At 40.8% G+C, this 19,033-nt stretch overlaps 1 protein-coding gene across 2 annotated transcripts; it reads left to right on the top strand.

The window, feature by feature from the left end:
- The first annotated feature begins 1,509 nt into the window (after positions 1 to 1,509).
- On the top strand, positions 1,510 to 17,893 carry ankrd13d (ankyrin repeat domain 13 family, member D). 2 transcript variants are annotated; one of them, XM_017473812.3, is made up of 16 exons: positions 1,510 to 2,636; positions 3,359 to 3,491; positions 3,753 to 3,877; positions 3,955 to 4,000; positions 4,183 to 4,326; positions 4,625 to 4,814; positions 5,295 to 5,361; positions 6,614 to 6,695; positions 7,421 to 7,482; positions 10,123 to 10,253; positions 10,338 to 10,495; positions 11,735 to 11,848; positions 14,408 to 14,580; positions 16,888 to 16,970; positions 17,086 to 17,313; positions 17,396 to 17,893. In XM_017473812.3, exons 1-16 carry the CDS (start codon positions 2,553 to 2,555, stop codon positions 17,457 to 17,459), a joined length of 1,884 nt encoding a protein of 627 aa, XP_017329301.1. In that variant the 5' UTR covers positions 1,510 to 2,552; the 3' UTR covers positions 17,460 to 17,893. The 2 variants fall into 2 exon arrangements, with proteins under 2 accessions (XP_017329301.1, XP_017329300.1); XM_017473811.3 differs by having other exon boundaries at positions 3,356 to 3,491.
- The last annotated feature ends 1,140 nt before the right edge of the window (positions 17,894 to 19,033 follow it).

Below are 19,033 nucleotides of genomic sequence, written 5' to 3'. Positions count from 1 at the left end.
AAAGCTATTTAAACGATTTTTTTCTTATTTCCATTGATTGAAATCCTATGCAGGGGATTTTGAAGAGGGAACACAGCAGCCATGCGGGGACTCATTACGAACTAAAGTGCTGAAGAATTTGCTTTAAAGGACAGATTGAAACTGTCAGCGGAGTTGTCTTGTTCAAAAGTGTGTGTGTGAGAGAGAGAGACCTTATAACAAAAAAAGAAAAAATAAAGAATTCATCTGTGCGGCAGAAAAATGCAAAAACATGCATGAAACGACGTAACTAGCCAGATTTAACTGCATGCCATAATTTAAATGTTCTGATTTAACAGTTTATGCTGCAGTGCTGTTAAATTCCCAAATCTGACTTGTGTATATCTATATATCTGACACATACATAGAGAGATATGATCAATCTCTCTCTCTCTCTATAATATAATTAATAAATAAATAAATTATATATATATATATATATATATATATATATATATATATATATATATATATATATATATATATATATATATATATATATATATATATATATATATATAATCTAAACAGCAGCTCTGACTGTAGTGTCAGCTATAATTCAAATCACAGGTTAATATTAATGTGCACGGTCTAATACCATGTTTCTGTAGTAACAGCTCATTCATAGGGACTTGTACGGCAGATGCTCCACAATAATCTAAGAAGAGGAGCCTATTATTTTTGACGTGATTTGAATCATTGACGTGATGTTTTAGGAAGTTTTATGTAAGAGGGTGGTGTGAATATTACACATTTATAGAAGGAGTCTCCAGTGTCAGTGCTTTGTAACAGTAATTTTTCCTCCATGGGAAAGTACTCATAAGAGTTTATTCTTTGTGGTTTTGGATAACTTGACAAGCATTTTTATTTTTGGGAGAGAAAAAAGAGACCGTTGAGAGGGAATGACTGTTTATAGCTGCTCCATTATCTGGCCAAAAGTTTGCGGACACCAATGACACGCCTTCCCAGAAGAGTAGAGGTTATTATAACAGATTAAATCTGGAATGAAGATGTCTGCCTCGCACCTTCTAGGTTGTGTGTTCGAATCCTGCCTCTGCCCCGTGTGTGTGTGTACCGTTTGCATGTTCTCCACGGGTTTTGCAGGTTTCCTCCCCAGTCCAAAGACACACGTCGTAGGGTGGTTGGCGTTTCCAAATTCTCCATGAGGGCATTCCAACCCATGGGATAGGCTCCAGGCTCCCCCATGACCCTGTGTATTATAAGCTATGGAAAATGGATGAATGTTCAAAAAGTACACATGGGTGTGTTAACAAGGTGCCAGGTGTATAACTATAAGTGGATAAAAAGTACAATGTGTTCATCCAGTTAGTGCTGGGTAGGCTATAAGAGGAGTAAACTACATGTTTTAAATCATTTTAAAATATTATAAAGTATTATAATTAATGTATGTGTGAGTGTAAATATAGGATAAACATTTATCCTGCTATTTTACACTGCAGTATGAATGAATAGTGAGAACACTGCTGCCTTGATGCTCATGAACACACACAGACACACACACAGACACACACACAGTTTTCCTCACACTGAAGTGAAAGCGACGTGTGATAAATAATTAACTAAGTAGTTTATTTTCGGAGTGGATGAGTGCGACTACAGCTCCATGGTCTCCCTGCTCAGCGCGTCTTGACTCGGGGATGAAGCCCGGAGGCTGCGTCCGGCGCTGCGGCTCTACGGGACGGCAGGATGCTCCTCTGAGCTCCGCGAGAAAAACACACATCCGTGCTTCTTCCTTCAGCTCTCTTCACCTGGATGCGGAGGGAAACTAGGCCGCTGTTTACTTGTTTTTAATGATTGGGGTTGTTGTTGTTTGTTTTTTTTTGCCACAAATTTACACCAAAGCGACTCGAATCAATATGCTGAGTCGTTAATTCTAGTTTTGTTGTCTAAACGCGAGTGTATTTTGAACTCCATTAGCCGAGCTAGCTGTGGCTCTCCGTGCTAGTTCCAGCTAGCATGTAAAGCCAAACAGTAAATATTTACATTAAATAGTTTTCTTACACGCAATTTGACCAGTAACATGGAGGGAAATTTAACACGTTAATAAGTTTACAAGATAATTAGCCAAGCTAGCTAGCTAGCTAGCGTTAACGCTGACTGTCAAATTGACTGATATTCCTATAAGCAGCTAGCTAGTTTAAAAACCAAGCTTGTTGTTAGGATTAATATTCATTTATATTTCAAATTTGACCTAACTAGATATCTATCTAAATTGTAGTTGCTGTCCATCCCTGATAAACGTGAATATAAAGCTGAATATTTGTATTACTTAGGATTAATGGATGGCAGTAAGCAGTATTGACTGGATTTCCAGTAGAATGAATGGTACTGATGGAGTTTGGAGATCCTGAGGAGGGAAGAAGGATTTGTTTGTAAGGCTGTCAACAGCATTTAATGCAGCAAACCGTTTTTCAGACACTCGTTCTGCTGCACAATCGAGGGAAAGATTGGACACAATTTGGTTGCATTGGGTTGAACAACAACAACAACAACGTCCCCCCCCCCCCAAAAAAATGGCCCAGGAGGCATTTCCTTTGCATTATCTGGTCTGGAACAATCAGTATTTGGAGCTCGACAGGGAGCTGAAGAAAAAACAGGTAAATATGTGAAAAGTAAGAGGTGCCCAGTCTTATCCGCCGGTGTGGGTGCAGGTTTTCATTCCACCCAAGCAGAAGCCACACCTTAAGATCAATGGATTAAACAGCTGGAATCAGATCAGCTGTGGCTCCTGCTTGGTTGGAAGGAAAACCTTCACCCACACCGGCGGACAAGATCGGACACCCGCTTAACTGTAACCTTTTGTCTACGTTTTCCGGATACATTTGGATTTTATCCAAAGTGTCTGACAGGATGCAAATTGAGCACGTTCAGGTGTAAGAGCCTCATTCAGGAACTCAACCCTGGCACCTTGGCTCACTCACAAATCTCTCTACTCCAAACTCTTCTGCTCCAAACTTTTGTAAACCGTGCCTTCACGGAGCTCGCTTCGTGCACAGTGGCATTGTCATGCTGGAACTTGTTTGTGCCTCTCGGTTCCAGTGAAGGGAAATTGTAATGCTACAGCAAGTGAAGACTTTCTATACAATGGTGAACGTCCAAATTTGTGGCAACGGTTTGGGAACAAACTTTCTTTGGTTGATAAATTGGTGCAAGGGTGCCATTAATGGGAAAGCGGACCCTTGGATTAAAACCTGCGGGGGTAGGGATTCAACTGTCCAAAATTTCCATCTGCACTCCAATCATTGCATGCAAATGTGTGTGTGTGTGTGTGTGTGTGTGTGTGTGTGTGTGTGTGTGTGTATGTGTTTATATTTAGCAGGACATGGAGAGTGTAGATCCACGTGGACGTACGCCTCTCGAATTGGCAGTGTGCCTCGGTCATGTGGAGTCCACGCGCGTGCTGCTGCGACATAACGCGGATCCTACAAGCTGCACTGCACGAGGATGGACGGGTGAGACCCGTCTCAATAACTTGACGACCCCCGTCCCCACCCCACCTTTTTTAACTTCTGAACCCTGGTGAAGGAACGAGTGTTTGTAGCCATTTGTATCTTGTTTGTGGAACCTTCTGGATGGTTACAGTAAATCGATCAGGCCGTATCATACAACCCTGTTGTTGATGGTTTTCCTATAAAAGCACAGCATAGGACATCCCCCTAAGGATGCATAGTGGAATGGAAATAGCACTGTTTGCTTTTATACCGTGTGTGCAGTGTTACAGGAAGCAGTAAGCACAGGAGACCCTGAGTTAGTGCAGCTGGTCCTCCAGTACAGGGATTTCAGACGAGCCACAGAGAGACTAGCTGGTATTCCTGAGCTGCTCAGCAAGCTGAGACAGGTAAAACTCACTCAGACGCTCGGATCCACTTCGTAGGCACCGTCGTAGTTACCGTTTTTTTGTATGTTGTATCGCAGGCACGGGATTTCTACGTGGAGATGAAGTGGGAGTTTACAAGCTGGGGTAAGTCCTGAAGCAGTACTCTTCTCAGCACTGATACACACCACGGACACAATAATCCTCTGGCTCTGTATTGGCCTTGAGCTTTGACTTGAACCATTTCAGCACCCCTTGCACTGGACAGCTCCTCGGATGCTGGCCCTCGAAAGATTTCTTCTTCTTTCTCTTCTGCTTCCTTTTCGCAGTGCCTCTGGTGTCGAAAGTGTGTCCGAGCGACGTGTACCGTGTGTGGAAGAGCGGCTCGTGTCTGCGAGTGGACACCACGTTACTGGGTTTTGAGCACATGACTTGGCTCAAGGGCCGCCGCAGCTACATCTTTAAGGGCGGAGGTATGCTGGTCAGAAAGGAATAGAACCGAGCTCTTGAATTTTGAACAGGTTCCACGTCTTTCTGCCTTTAGTCTGTGTTCTACCAGATTTGTAATTATGCGCATGTAGCAGGATTCCACTACAGTTTGAGTCTTCCAGATTAAACGTTGTAGCATGATTCGAATGATTATTGGTATTCGTCAATTGTTTAAAAAAAACATTTTTATACAAAACAGGAAGTGATGGTCCTGGAAAGTGAAAATATGTGCAGTATATGATATGACGTGTGTGTGTGTGTGTGTGTGTGTGTGTGATCCAGACGGTGGGGCCATGGTGATGGAGGTGGACCACGAGAAGCAGGTGGTGTACACGGAGCCGCTGTCTCTGTCTCCGCGTGACGCGCCGTCCCTCCTCGCTGCCATGCTGCCGTCACAAGAAAACACAGCGCAGAGGCTCACCTCTCCCATCGTCTCCACACACCTTAACACACGCAACATCGCCTTTGAGAGGTATGCACACGCACACGCACACACGCACTCCGTTCAGTGTCCCTCATCGCCAAAAAAGGGCATCACCACCTGAAGTTCATCATCTTCCAAATACAGCATGCGTTTTTATTCCTCTTATACCTCGATGATTATTTTTGCGTTAATTAAAGAACAACACAAGAGTACTTTTTATCCACTTACAGTTACGTTTAATGGCGTGAAACGTCCACAAACCACTATAACAACTATAACCAGTCATTCCCTTCCCAGACTCTCTTTATTCCTCTCTTTCTCCAAAAAACACGGCTTTCTATGGAAAACCCATAATGAAACCCATAATAGAAACCGCAGCTCACGCCGTTATAGAAAACGAACCGATGCCTTCTGACCAATCAGAATCGAGAATTCGGCAGCGGCAAATAACGAAAGATCTTTCAGAGGCGCATTTCGTATTGTATTTCTCTCGAAACTAAAGCGTGACATCAGACTCGATGTTTTCAGGAACAAGTCTGGGATTTGGGGCTGGCGCTCGGAGAAGACGGAGCTGGTCAGCGGATACGAGGCAAAGGTTAGACTGATTTACACACTGCTGCTGCTTAATTAGGCACACAACGTGGTTTTGCTTGAACTTCTTTTTAAAATGATATCAAGTGAAAAGTTTAGAGCTCACTGAGATCTCAGACTCACGTGCCGCGTCCCGATTCGCCTACTAATAGTATCCGAGATTAGAATTTGCGCGTCCCAAACCGTAGTATGTTGAAATGAGTATCACAAAGAAGGTCTAATATTTCCGGCAGATTTTCAAAGCGTGGATCCGTGGACACTTTTTCAGCTAATATTACCCATAACTCCTTGCACAAGGGAGGAGGAGGAGGAGGAGGAGGTTTGTTACGGTTTGCTTCACCGAATTCAACCTGCAAACGTGCCGGACGAGCGTATCGTCGGCGATGCGTATTTTATAGAGGCGTAAATGAAACATAAGGGGTAATGGAATGATAGAAGGAATAACGAATGAAGAAAAGCTGAAATGATGAAACGAGGAGTTCTCAACAACGTTCTCTTCGCTACGGTTACATGTTGGGTGTTAGTACGTCCCAGTACTCGCACACTCTTTTGCTACACACTCAAAAGTCACAAACGGACTACATCCTTTTAGTGTATAGTATAAGTAGGCGAATTGGGACGCAGGAACTGTCTCTTTAATACACCAGGCGTTTTTATTTTATATAATGTGTAGTAAAATGACATCCAGTGTTTAATGTTAAAGTTAAAACATTTAAAAGTATGATGTTCGGCTATATATTATTCGATGTATCAAATAAATCTAAAATAATGTTCAGGTTCATTGTTCAGTAAAAGACTTAGAAGTTGCACTTTGCTGCAAGTGGACCTACTTTGCGTGAAAACATGTAATGTTTTTTTTTTTTTTTTTAATTCCCCCAAAATTCTGTTTTACATCATTTACATACATTGTTTATAAATATTTATGTTCCCGAAATCTCTAAATCTGTGCACTCTTTTTTTGTTGTTGTTTTTTTTTTTTTTTTTGTGTGTGTTTTTTCCTTCTCATGTCTGATATTCCTTCCATGTTTTGTGTCACGGAAGTTTGTTCTTGTTATTGAACATGTGATTTTTTTTCTTCTTCTCTCTGTTTCATTCTTTATATAGTATATCTGTATAAGTATCACCTCATAATCTGGAAAACACAGTAACACCACATGGTCCTCCAGAATCTGTGACGAATATTAATTATAGTATTAGTGGTTTTGTCTAGTGTTGTTATTGCAACGCTGATAATGTGTTTTGGTATTGACATGAAGGTGTATAGCGCCAGTAATGTGGAGCTGGTGACACGCTCTCGAACCGAACACCTCTCTGATCAGGACAAGTCCAGATGCAAAGGTATACACACACACACACACACACACACACACACACAAACCCTCATATATACTCACGTGTACACTATGAGTCAAAAGTTTAGACACACTCATTCTTTATTTTTATTTCTTTCTCCACATTTTAGAATAATAATAAAGCCAGTAAAACTCTGGAGTAACACAAATGGAACTATGGGAATTATGTTGTGATAAAAAATCCAAAATAAATCGAAATAAATTAGTATTATAGCATCTTCAAAGTAGACGCCCCTTTTTCTCGAGAATTTCCAGAAATGTATTCTTGGCGTTTTCTCTCCCGATTTCTTGAGGAATTTCCCCGAGACGCTTTTTAAACAGTATTAAAGGAGTTCACACCGACGCTGGACAGCTTATCGGCTGCTTTTTCGGAATATTTCGTTCCGAGTCGTCCGTTTAAATAAATGTTTTATGTAAATAAAATGTTAGTTTTCTAATGAAAGAAATGAACATATTGGCACGATTATATTTTTGTCCACGACACCGATTTCAAACATTTAATCACACACCTTCAGATCAAAAGCTTTTTAAGATCATGAGAAACATTTTAGTGGAGTGACCACAAACTTCTGACTGGTAGAGTACATACAGTAAATGTACATGCACACACAAGTGAAATAATGAACACCGCTTTCAGCCATGTAAATAGCTAAAATTGTGCATTTTCCTTCGTTCGTTCGTTCTTTCTTTCTCTCTCTTCTCCATCTCCAGGGTCCAGAACTCCTCTTCAGTCTTTCCTTGGAATTGCAGAGCAGCATGTGTCGAACAACGGGGTGAGGATGATTACGTCCTGCATGCTCCACACTCATGCTGTTCTCTAATGATACGTTGTATTAATGCTTCATTCCTCCATTAGCTCTTTATACAGTGAATGTGTATGAAAAGATGTGTGTGTGTGTGTGTGTGTGTGTGTGTGTGTGTGTGTGTGTGTGTGTGTTGGTCAGCCAGAAAGCTAGTTTCTCATAACAGCTTTACTGATTTATTTGTTAAATTGTCTGGGGTTTTTTTTGTTGTTTTTTTGTTTTTTTACATCCCCTGCGGGAATTTCCTAATTTCCTCACTGGCGCATTGTTGTGGTTGGGAAGCTCTGGTGTAGAGTGCGTCCATCTTGGTCTTGTGGAGCTGCAGAAATCGTTACACCCCTGTATTATGGCCAGAGCGCATTAGAGACGTGCATTAGGAACATTAACGTAGGACTTGCTAGCAGTTTTGGCCTCTGCAATTAGCTAATGTAAAAGGGTCTTAGTAAGTAGATCACATATACAGTAATATACACTGCCACAGTGTAAACAGAGCTAGAGAGAGAATTGCTTTTAGTGTGTCATGAGTGTGGCAGCAAATCTCAGATTATTTCTATTAATCTCTGTACAGAAAAAAAGTTTAGAATTGCGTAATAGTCATACTGAGAATCCAGGAAAAGGTTCCAGTCTTGTAAGGTGTGAAGTGTATTGTATAAACGTTTAAAGGTGGATTAGTCAAGAATAATTACGATCGTATCTCCAGTGGTTAAGTAGGAGAAGTACAACAACACTGGAATGATTGAATTTTTTTATTTACTTTTTGTACTTGAACCCGGCTGCAGTGGGGTAGGTGGTTTGTCTTTATTTAGATAAGGATGATGAAAGTAGCGTTTGTTTCACTTCATTTTCTCCGTTTTGGAAATGCGCTACTAATGTTTTATACTATTTCATGTCATTAGGTTGCTTTGGGTTTTTCTTTTTCTTTGGAAGCACAGCCTGGTAAAAGTTTCCGGCTTTGCTGGACGGTTACCGGATTTTTCCACGTTTTCCTCCCTGAACAAACCGAGAGATGAGAGATGGGGCGTAGTGAAGTGGTATCGGGGCGTGGCTATAATAAGACCCGTGCAAACACGCTGGAGCTGAGTTTTCCAGATTTTCTCGAACACACGCTATACTCGTGCTGATGCCGTTGCTTCAAACAATTATTTTTGATCATGCTCGACATATTTTCCAGGTTATTTGAACGAAAAAAAAAAAAAAAAAATACAACCCCAAATCCAAAAAAGAAAAAAGTTGGGAGGCTGTGTGCAATGTAAATAAAAACAGAATGCAATGATTTGCAAATCTCATAAACCCATATGTTATTCATAAACATAAACAGATCAAATGTTTAAACTGAGGAAACTTAAGGAAAAAAACTAAGGTACTCTCAAAAAAGTTGCTACGGGGCAACAAAAGGCTGGGAAAGTAAGTGTCAATAAAAACAACCAGCTGGAGGTTAATTGGGAACAGGTCAGTAAGATGATTGGGTATAAAAAGAGAATCTTAGAGAGGAATGGTCTCTCAGAAGTAAAGATGAGCAGAGGTTCACCAATCTGCGAAAAACTGCGTCTGCAATTTGTTGAACAATTTCAGAGTAATGTTCCTCAACGTAAAATTGCGAAGAATATTGATGAATAACTCATCATGTACTGTACATAATATCATAATTCTGTAATGGAAATCACTGCATGGGCTCAGAGACACCTCCGGAACTCATTGTCTGTGAACACAGTTCGCCGTGCCATCCACAAATACTGGTTAAAGCTCTATCATGCAAAATAGAAGCCATATATGAACATGAACCAGAAATGCCGCCATCTTCTCAAGGCCAAAGCTCATTTAAAATGGACTGAGGCAAAGTGGGAAACTGTTCTGTGGTTCAGACGAATCGAAATTTTAAATTCTTTTTGGAAACCATGGATGCCGCGTCCTCTAAACTAAAGAGAACTAAAGAGGAGAGGGACCAGCCAGTTTTTTATCAGCGCTCAGTTCAAACGCCTGCATCTCTGATGGTATGGGGGTGCATTAGTGCCTATTGAATGGGCAGCTTGCACATCTGGAAAGGCACAATCAATGCTGAAAGGTATATACAGGTTTTAGAGCAACATAACATATTCTTCTGTCCGGATTCCAACCCATATCTTTACTTCTGAGAGACTCTGCCTTTCCAAGATTTACTTTTTATCCCCAATCATCTTACTGACCCGTTTCCAATTAACCTAATCAGTTGCAAAATGTTCCTCCAGCTGTTTCTTTTTAGTAACGCTTACTTTTCCAGCCTTTTGTTGCCCCCGTCTCAACTTTTTTGAGACGTGTTCCAGCCATCGAATTCAAAATGACCTCATTTTTCCCCTTAAAATGGTACATTTACCCAGTTTAAACATTCGATACGTTTTCTATGACCTGTCGTGACTAACATACAGCTTTATGAGATTTCCAACTTTTTTTGAATTGGAGTTGTAAGTAAGTAAATAAATAAATCACCTATTGCACCTTTTAAAAATATGAATTATTCTACGCTGTGGTTCACTTTCCCCCACAACCATACATCATGTAATGTCAACCTAAATCCTTTATAGATGTTCTGGATCTCCATTCACTGGCTGCTTGCCGTCATGCTTGTTCTTCCAGAGTCAGGTATCTCAGTGTGCCAGTCCTAATAACCCGACAGACATCACGGCCGAGGAGTACTTCGACCCTGAGTTCAATCTGAACGGCAGAGACATCGGCAGGCCCATCGAGCTCACCAGCAAGGTGCAGAGGTACTGAAAACCAGCAGGCACGTCTTGTTGTCTATTCTCTAGCACGCTGTGTGTCTTATAACCTGTGTATGTTCTCTGTTTTAGGTTTAAGGCCACGTTGTGGTTAAGTGAGGCCCACCCTCTTTCACTGGCTGAGCAGGTGACACCCATTATTGATCTCATGGCTATTTCTAATGCTCACTTTGCTAAACTGCGTGACTTCATCACCCTGCGCCTGCCACCTGGCTTCCCTGTGAAGATAGGTGAGAGACAGTAGCTGTGGTATGATCCTACTGATGCTAGATTCAGGATGCCTTTACACATATTAGTCTGTTTGTTGATTCTGAATGTTCCTCCGATTTGGACTCTGAAAGCAGATTAATTTGTGGAGGGGGAGTGCAAATTATTTGAATTATATATGTTTGATATCATGATCTATTACAGTTGAGGTCATAAGTTTACATAAGCCTGTCAGAATCTGCAAAATGTTAATAATTAAAAAGAAATAAAATAAGACGGATCATACAAATTGCGTTTAGTTGTTTATTTAGCGCTGCCCTGAATGAACTATTTCACAGAACAGATATTTACATGTAGTCCACAAGACACAATAATAACTGGAATTTACACAAATGAACCAGTTCAATAGTTTACACACAGTCGATTCTTAATCCCGTGTGTCGTTTCCTGGATGTGTTTATGTTTTGTGAGAGTTCAAGAAGGCAACACGATATAGGATTAAGAGCCAGGGGGGTGTAAACTTCTGAACAGGATGATCAGTGTAAATTACTTTGTTTAAAGGACTTTTTTTTTCCTATAGTACTGTCCTACAGAAGCTACAGAAGATATTTACATGTTTCCCAGAAGACAAAATAATAACAATTTACACCGATCATCCTGTTCAGAAGTTTACACCCCCCTGGCTCTTAATCCTATATCGTGTTGCCTTCTTGAGTATCAGTGAACGTTTGCATCTTTTGTAATAGTCGTGTACGACTCCCTCAGTCGTCCTCAGTGTGAAAAGATGGATCTCGAGATCATATAGCCACTGTTAAAAGTGAAGAAATTGCAGGACCTGGAGGATTTTTCTGAAGAACAGTAGGCAGTTTAACTGCTCAGGACAAACACGGGACTCGTGAAGAACTCTCACAAAACATAAACACATCCAGGTAACGACACACGGGATTAAGAATCGACTGTGTGTAAACTTTTGAACTGGTTCATTTGTGTAAACTCAGTTATTATTGTGTCTGGTTGACTATATGTAAACATCTGTAATGTGAAATAGTTTATACAGGGCAGCACTTAATGATCCCTCTTATTATTATTTTTAAATGATTGATGTGCATGTCGTATAAACTTATGACCGCAGCTGTATATAACCAGTGATTGGTACATGACTAAACAAGGTTATACAATTCCAGCTTCCTAGACGTACTGCTCTTAGATATTTCAGCAAGCTGTGTGTCTTCATAAGTTGTCTCACCGTTTTTACCTTCCAGAGATCCCTATCTTCCATGTACTGAATGCACGGGTGACCTTCAGTAACCTGTGCGGCTGCGACGAGCCGGTCAGCTCCGTTACCGTGCACTCGCCCCAAGGAGCCACCGATGCAGGTACGACCGCTTTTTAATCCTCGCCAATCATGTCCAGTTAATACTAATGATACGTGTTGTTCGTTTTTTAATGGAGTTTATTTTACATGACTTGCATTGACATTTAGTAATGAATCAAATGCTTTAATACAAAGCGACGTACAGATGAAGGAGTTGAGGGTTAAGGGTTCTTGCAGGGTTCTACAGTGGGAGATTAAAACTCACACCCTCTTGGTGGCAGAATCATAACCCTTTGACTTACAGATCAGGTTAAGTTAATGATTCCTGAGCCTAATAGCACTTTTCAAGCTAGATGGTGCAACATGTCACACATAACCCTCGACACTGATGCTATTTCCACTGCCACATGGGCCATGATTTGCTCAAGTACCCATGCTAAATTTGCTTACCCTTCTTGCCCAAGTACCACGTGAACCGAGTATGAACTAAAAATAACGCAGGCCAGTGATTAATCAAATAGTCACCAAGAAGACCTGATTAATATCTCTGACTGAAGTCACTTTAATACCTTCAGCAGAATGCTAGTGTAGTGTCTGTGCCAGATTCTCACCCTTGTCAAAAAAACTAAAAAGGTTCTGGCTGATTTAACAGGCAACATCAGTTTTAGGGGCCATTCACATGTCACGCCTCAAAACACGTGGAAAACACGTCCGCGCCGCTTTCACCTTCTTTCTGAAACGCTCGGGAGCTTGCGCTCCCGTGGTGTCTGCCGTTGCTAAGCAACCACGAGCTGCGCTCTCCATGACGACGAGGAAGTTTTAGCACAGGATGGATTTTTCAGCACCGCAAATCCCTTGCACTAGCTCTGCTACTAGATTTATTTATGGAGCGCAGACAAAAATAAAACCCCCGCCGTGTTTGGGTTGCACCCCATCCCTCAAGCACGTACAGTAGAAAACACAGAATTTCACCGACTAATCCAATCCAAGAGCTCCGTCTGAATAATAGGCGCTTGACAAAATGGACAGCTCTGGGTATCCCTGTACGGCTATGATCAGCTGTTCCTCCATCTCGGCTGAGCTTTCAATGTTGCTTACGGAAAGGGTGAAGCTGATTGGTTGGTTCTTGTGACGTGACCTGCGGTGCGCTTGCGGCATTCTGAAAAGTTGGGGTTTTTTTTCATCTTGACAAACGAGCGTGTCGCACCGCATGAGCGTCGCAATGGTGTCACTCTCTATGAGTTTTATTTATATATATATATATATATATATATATATATATATATATATATATATATATATATATATGTATGTATGTATGTATGTATGTATATGTGTATATATAATGAACTTGAGCATGCAAATGATGCGATATGTGAACGGTCCCTTAAACAGCAGTTTAATGTCCTCAGATTTTATTTACATGGACCCACGGTGGCACAGCAGGTTACGTTCCTGCCTCACAGCTCCAGAATCTCCGGTTCTCTCCTGAGCCCATATTAAGATAAGATAATACTTTATTAATCCGCAGACGGAGAAATTAGGGACATGTTACATTCTGTGTTGAGGTTCTGTGCATGTTCTCCCCATGAAACTCAACCTGGGTTTCCTCTGGGTTCTCTGTTTTTCCTCCCACTGTCCAAAATGTTTTGGTGGCTTGTCTATCCTAAATCGCACCTATGTGTGAATGTGCCCCTGGCGTCTCATTCAGGGTGTGAATCGGTATTCCCGGGATAGACTCCAGATCCACCGTGATCCTGATCAGGATAAACAGTTAAAACTGGTTAAACATTTTTATTATCAGTATTTTAGCGTCATCTTACATCTTCACGTCTTCCCCTTGATCCATGTCAAATACAGCATTTTCTAGTTAGGGCGATATTACAAATGCCTTCCTGTTCACTTTACTTACACTCTGTATTTACATTTACATTACATTTATTCATTTAGCAGACGCTTTTATCCAAAGCGTCTTACAAATGAGAAAATACAAGCAAACTTATACTATATCCTATATACAACATAAAGGAACTGAATGCTCTACCTAGTGCACTCACATGTAGGGTAGAAGGTTAACAGACGCACGGCTTATTGTGAGTTTTTGGCTTTAAAAAAAAATAATAATCTGGTATGGTTTGCACTCAAATGTGTGGATTTTTCCTAAAGTGTTGGCACACTTGACTGTGCTTGGGCGCAACCATTATGCGAACGTTTTTTTTAACTGTACGTTCGCTAAGGATGAATGTATTGTCACGTTTGCATCTGCATGCATCTCATCCCATTCCGTTAATTCAGACTCGCTGACGCAAATCCATTTTAGTAGAATATTATTACTTGTAGCACATGATAACCTCCAGAGAAACTGTGTGAACGTGACGCATGCATTCAGCAGGTAGTCCTGGGTTTGCCATGCTGTTTAGCGGAGAAGCGCTATCAGGAACGACTTTAACTGCAGGGCAGATACAGCTATCGTGATTTAAGTAAATATTTACAGTAGTTATTGAATCTTATTCAACGTAGCTTACTTTGATAGGACTGGTATAGGAAAGAGAAGCCTTTATGTACTGTATATTTTTGAGAGTATGATTTGTTTGCTATGGAAACTTCACTGCGCTTTCAGGTCAGAGCCCTCCCCTCCTGCACTGCGAGGTGGACCCGTCTGTGTTCGAGCCTCCGGCAGATTACACGACGCTCGGTCCGGGCCGTAACGAGCCTCTGAGAGACGAGGATGATAACCTGCTGCAGTTCGCCATTCAGCAGAGTTTGCTGGACGCAGGGACGGAAAGTGATCAGGTGACCCGTACTCTCGTTGTCCTGTAACCCTTCGGTCTGATTTATCAGTATCAAATAAACAAAGGCATATAGATTCATGGTGTGAGACAACTAAAGCCCTTTCTCATATGTAATAAAAGTGAATGCAGAAAGAATAACAGAGGCTTTGTAAAAAAAAAATTCTTCTCTGTCTATCACCCAAAAGAGGTGATGGATTGGATTGCTCCTCTGGAGGAACCTCTACAACAAAGCCTTTCTTTAAGAATCCCCGAGGAACCCCGTTTTCTAATTGTTCACAGCCGCGATGCGCATTCACTGCCGAGCATCTCAGGGGGATTCCTCAAGAAATCGGGTGAGAAAACGCCAAGAATACATTCCTGGAAATTCTAAGCAAAAAGGGCGTCTATTTTTGATTTATTTTGGATTTTTTTTATCGCGACATAATTCCCATAGTTTCATTTGTGTTACTCCAGAGTTTTTGATGACTTTATTATTATTCTAAAATGTGGGGAAAGAAATTAAATAAAAGCTTGAGTGTCATGTAGTGTACATGTCACTGATTGTCCCCCCCCCCCCCCCCCCCCCCCCGACACACCCAATTAAACCATGTGGGGTATGTAAATAGTGCTTTTATTTGACTTTATCTGACTTTTATTTTGATAGCAATGGAAACACAAAAAGAAAAAAACGTTTCTGAAGCAGAAAACATTAGCCGCTTCGAATATCCCTACTATACAGTAGGTGAAAAGCAGTACACTGTATGAGTAGTACTGAGAATTCTCAGTATTCGTAAAACAGTAGGTGAGAAATCCCTGGATGACCTACTACTTCTGCTGAGATTCTGCAGTATGGAACCAGTGGACACTGCGCTATCCCATAAGGCAACGGGACTGGTGCGAAACAGCGGAGGTTTTTGCGGTTATTATGGTCACATGACCGTGCCAACGCCACGGATGTAGTATATTCGGATCGTATTCATACTACACTCGTATACTGATCAGTACGTACCAAATCAACAGCCGAGCATGTTGCAATCAATTGAGTTGTTTTTTTTTTTTTGTTTTTTTTCCCCAGCTACCATGTCGTCCTCCTTCGCCGTTAGACACGCTATTTGGGGAAATACCTCCTGTGTGTCAACTTTGGTTCTGAAATGTGCCTGTAGCCAAAGCTTCCAATGTTTGAAGGGACTTTTATATACACGTGTATGCCTCATTTTCTTCTCTAATGAAGCAGTAGGGTTTCAAAAAGAATGTTTCTGCTGATGTGTCACTTAGCTAAGGAAACCTTGAACATCCTGCAAAGCGAGATAAGCCATTCTGCATTGATTAATACCTCAGATCTGTTTGCCTTTTATCTGCTTTTATACTGTTTGGGATGAAAAGTTGCATGAAACGCGATTTATGTGCACGTGCAACATTAATAAAGTGCCTTGCAGAAGTATTCATCACCCCTTCCTTGACGTTTTCTACATTTTTCAGTGTTACAACCTGTAATTGGAGCTTAATTGGCTATATTTTTACCCTTTGGCTTGCTTTAACATTTGAAGGCGCAAAAACGATTATTTTACCCTGAGAGAAAAGTTAATTAAACAACAACAACAACAAAAAAAGCATTTGTGGGTGGCATAAATATTCACCCCTCTGGGTCAGTACTTTGTAGGACCACCTTTGGCCACATGTCTCTTGCAGACATGAGCAAGTTTTCTTCTAGGATTATCACTTTCTGTTTGTCATCATTTGCCCTTAACCCTATCCGGTTTCCTAGCCCCTAACAATAAAAAGCCTCACTAAAACACGATGCTCCCACCACCATGCTTCATTATGTGGGTGTCATGTCAGTCAACCCCCATTCCCATCAGATCGGATGGAGACTAATCTGATTCGTGGGCTTTAACTGGGCCGTTCTATCACAGGTTCTTGGGTTCGAATCACTTCAGTATAGCTTTGGCAATAGCTTAGGGTTGTTGTTGTCCTGGTGGAAGGTGGGCATGGACCCCAGTCTCACATTTCTTGCAGACCGGAACAGGATTTCTTTTAGGACTACTCTGTATTTCATCCATTTTGCCCTCAACCCTGACCAGTTTCTGGGTTCCTGCTGATGAAAAGCATTGCCAGAAAATGATGCTACCACCACCATGCTTCATACTTCACACTAGACTGGAAAAACGTGTTCTTCTAGGATTGCCCTGTATTTTGATACCATTTGGATCAGTAAAAATTTATTATACACCGTTTTTTTTTTTTTTTTTTTTTCCCCCCACACAAGACATGCTGGTGCTGGTATAAAGGAGCTATAAATATACCTAACTAGTTATTTTTATTTCTTCAGGTGACCATATGGGAGGCTCTCACGAACACTCGTCCAGTGTCTTCTCAGCCTCCGCTTTACGAGGAGGACTCCCAGCTCGAGCGGTGTGTGTGTGTGTGTTTTGGATCAAGAGCATCTCCAGATTGAATTTTGATGTATTCTCATGCTAGAGTGTCTGTAATGCCTGTAGATGTAACACTTTCTGTGTTTGTCTGATAGGGCGATCCAGGAGTCCCTGTCTCTGTCATTGGCTGGGGGAGAAAGCGGGGAAGCTCCTGCTCAGTCTCCGCCAGGTTCCTCACCCGACCAAGCCCTCAACTCTCCACCTTCCTACAACTCGTTGGTTGATCCGCGGGTAACTGGGGCGTTTGCCATAGCAACCAGCTTTGACGAGCAGCTGCGTCTGGCGATGGAGCTTTCGTGCAGAGAGCAGGAGGAGCTGGACAGGTGAGGAAGGAGGGAATGTAGAAATGACAGGTAGGGGTATCGCTTAAATGTTTACACTGACCAGTGATTTGTTCTGCGACAGGAAAAGAAGAGAAGAGGAGGAGGAGCTTGAAAGGATAATACAGCTGTCACTCACAGAGAAGTGACTACACTAACAGTATCAAAAAGCTTAATTTATTATTATTTGTGCTTTTTTTCCTGCAGTGTTAGATTATTATATAAGATTCATGCTTCTTTTTTTTTGTTTTTTTTTATTTGAAATGGGACAGAGGGCTTAATCAAGAGATCAGAGCGAGAGAGAAATGGAGGAGTACCACTTTATGAAAGAAAGCACATGAATGAATAACATCAATCCATGAGCATGGCAAGACAATGTCAATGATATCCTCTCAATCTCTGTCATCGTTCTGAGTGAAAATGTTCAAACGTTATGTTTATTACACAATACTGATAATGTGAATATGAAATGATAACTATGGCGATGCATAAAGTGATCAAAAAAAAATTATTGCATAAAATGAATTAAATATGTTGGCTAACAAACATGTGAGAATAATTATTAAATGTATCTGAAACACTTTCACAATCTTCGGTGATTTTTATTCATGTCCGTGTTTGCTTCTCGTCCTTGTCCTGAAACTATAATCAAATACTTTTTCTATCATTACAACCTGAAAATGAAATAGACTTGTTTAGGGATGTTTACTATTTGATTTACACAATATGTCTTAACAATTGCACATTTTTGGTGACACAACCATTATTTAATCAAAAAGAAGACATTTTTTGGTTGTACAAGCATTCTGATGCTACCACCCTCATGCTTCACGTCTCAGATTAATGAGCAGTGCTGGGTTTCATCCAAACCGACCACTTTGTGCCAAATGAAAATTCAATTTCGGTCTCGTCAGACCAGAGAACCGTCTCCGTCATGCAAACTACAAACAGCGTTTTCATTCTTTCTTTCTTTATTTTTATTTCTCATCGCTAGCGAATGAATTGCACCGTCAGTGGAGGAGTGGGATATAATTGGCAGGTTCTTAGCCTGACCGCACATTGTAAAAATAAAAAAAAATTAAAAAGTAATTTGTTAAACGGACGACTCGGAGCGAAATATTCCGAAAAGCAGGCGATAAGAGCCCAGCGTAGGTGTGAACTCCTTTAATACTGTTTAAAAAGCATCTCGGGGAAATTCCTCAAGAAATCGCCAAGAATACATTTCTGGAAATTCTAGACAAAAAAGGCGTTTACTTTGAAGATGCTGAAATACTAAATTATTTAGATTTATTTTGGATTTTTTTTAATCACTGCATAATTCCCATAGTTCCATTTGTGTTACTCCAGAGTTTTCATGACTTTATTATTATTCTAAAATGTGAAAGAATAAAAATAAAGGATGAGTGTGCCTAAAATTTTGACCGGTAGTGTAGATATATAAAATATATAAACTAAGTATACAAAATTTTACAAGACATTTTGCTTAAAAAAAAAATAAAAAAATGGAGACATTTGGGGACAAGCTGTAGATATGTAGCCTACCTAAAGTCTGCTGCTGTAATCATAAAGACTTTCCTGTGCTGAAGACATTTATTCACGATATATTCATACAGAACCTCCTTTCAGCACACGCAGTACTTTTTGACATTACAATACACGATTATGGAAGAGTAATGATCTATAATCACACTATCCAGTTACACCCAGAAGAGGATGGGTTCCC

The sequence above is a fragment of the Ictalurus punctatus genome, chromosome 8 (assembly GCF_001660625.3).
Source record: "Ictalurus punctatus breed USDA103 chromosome 8, Coco_2.0, whole genome shotgun sequence".
Taxonomy (NCBI): Eukaryota; Metazoa; Chordata; class Actinopteri; order Siluriformes; family Ictaluridae; genus Ictalurus; species Ictalurus punctatus.
The sequence above is the reverse complement of the archived record's forward strand: the minus strand, read 5'-3'. Positions and strand labels throughout refer to the sequence as shown.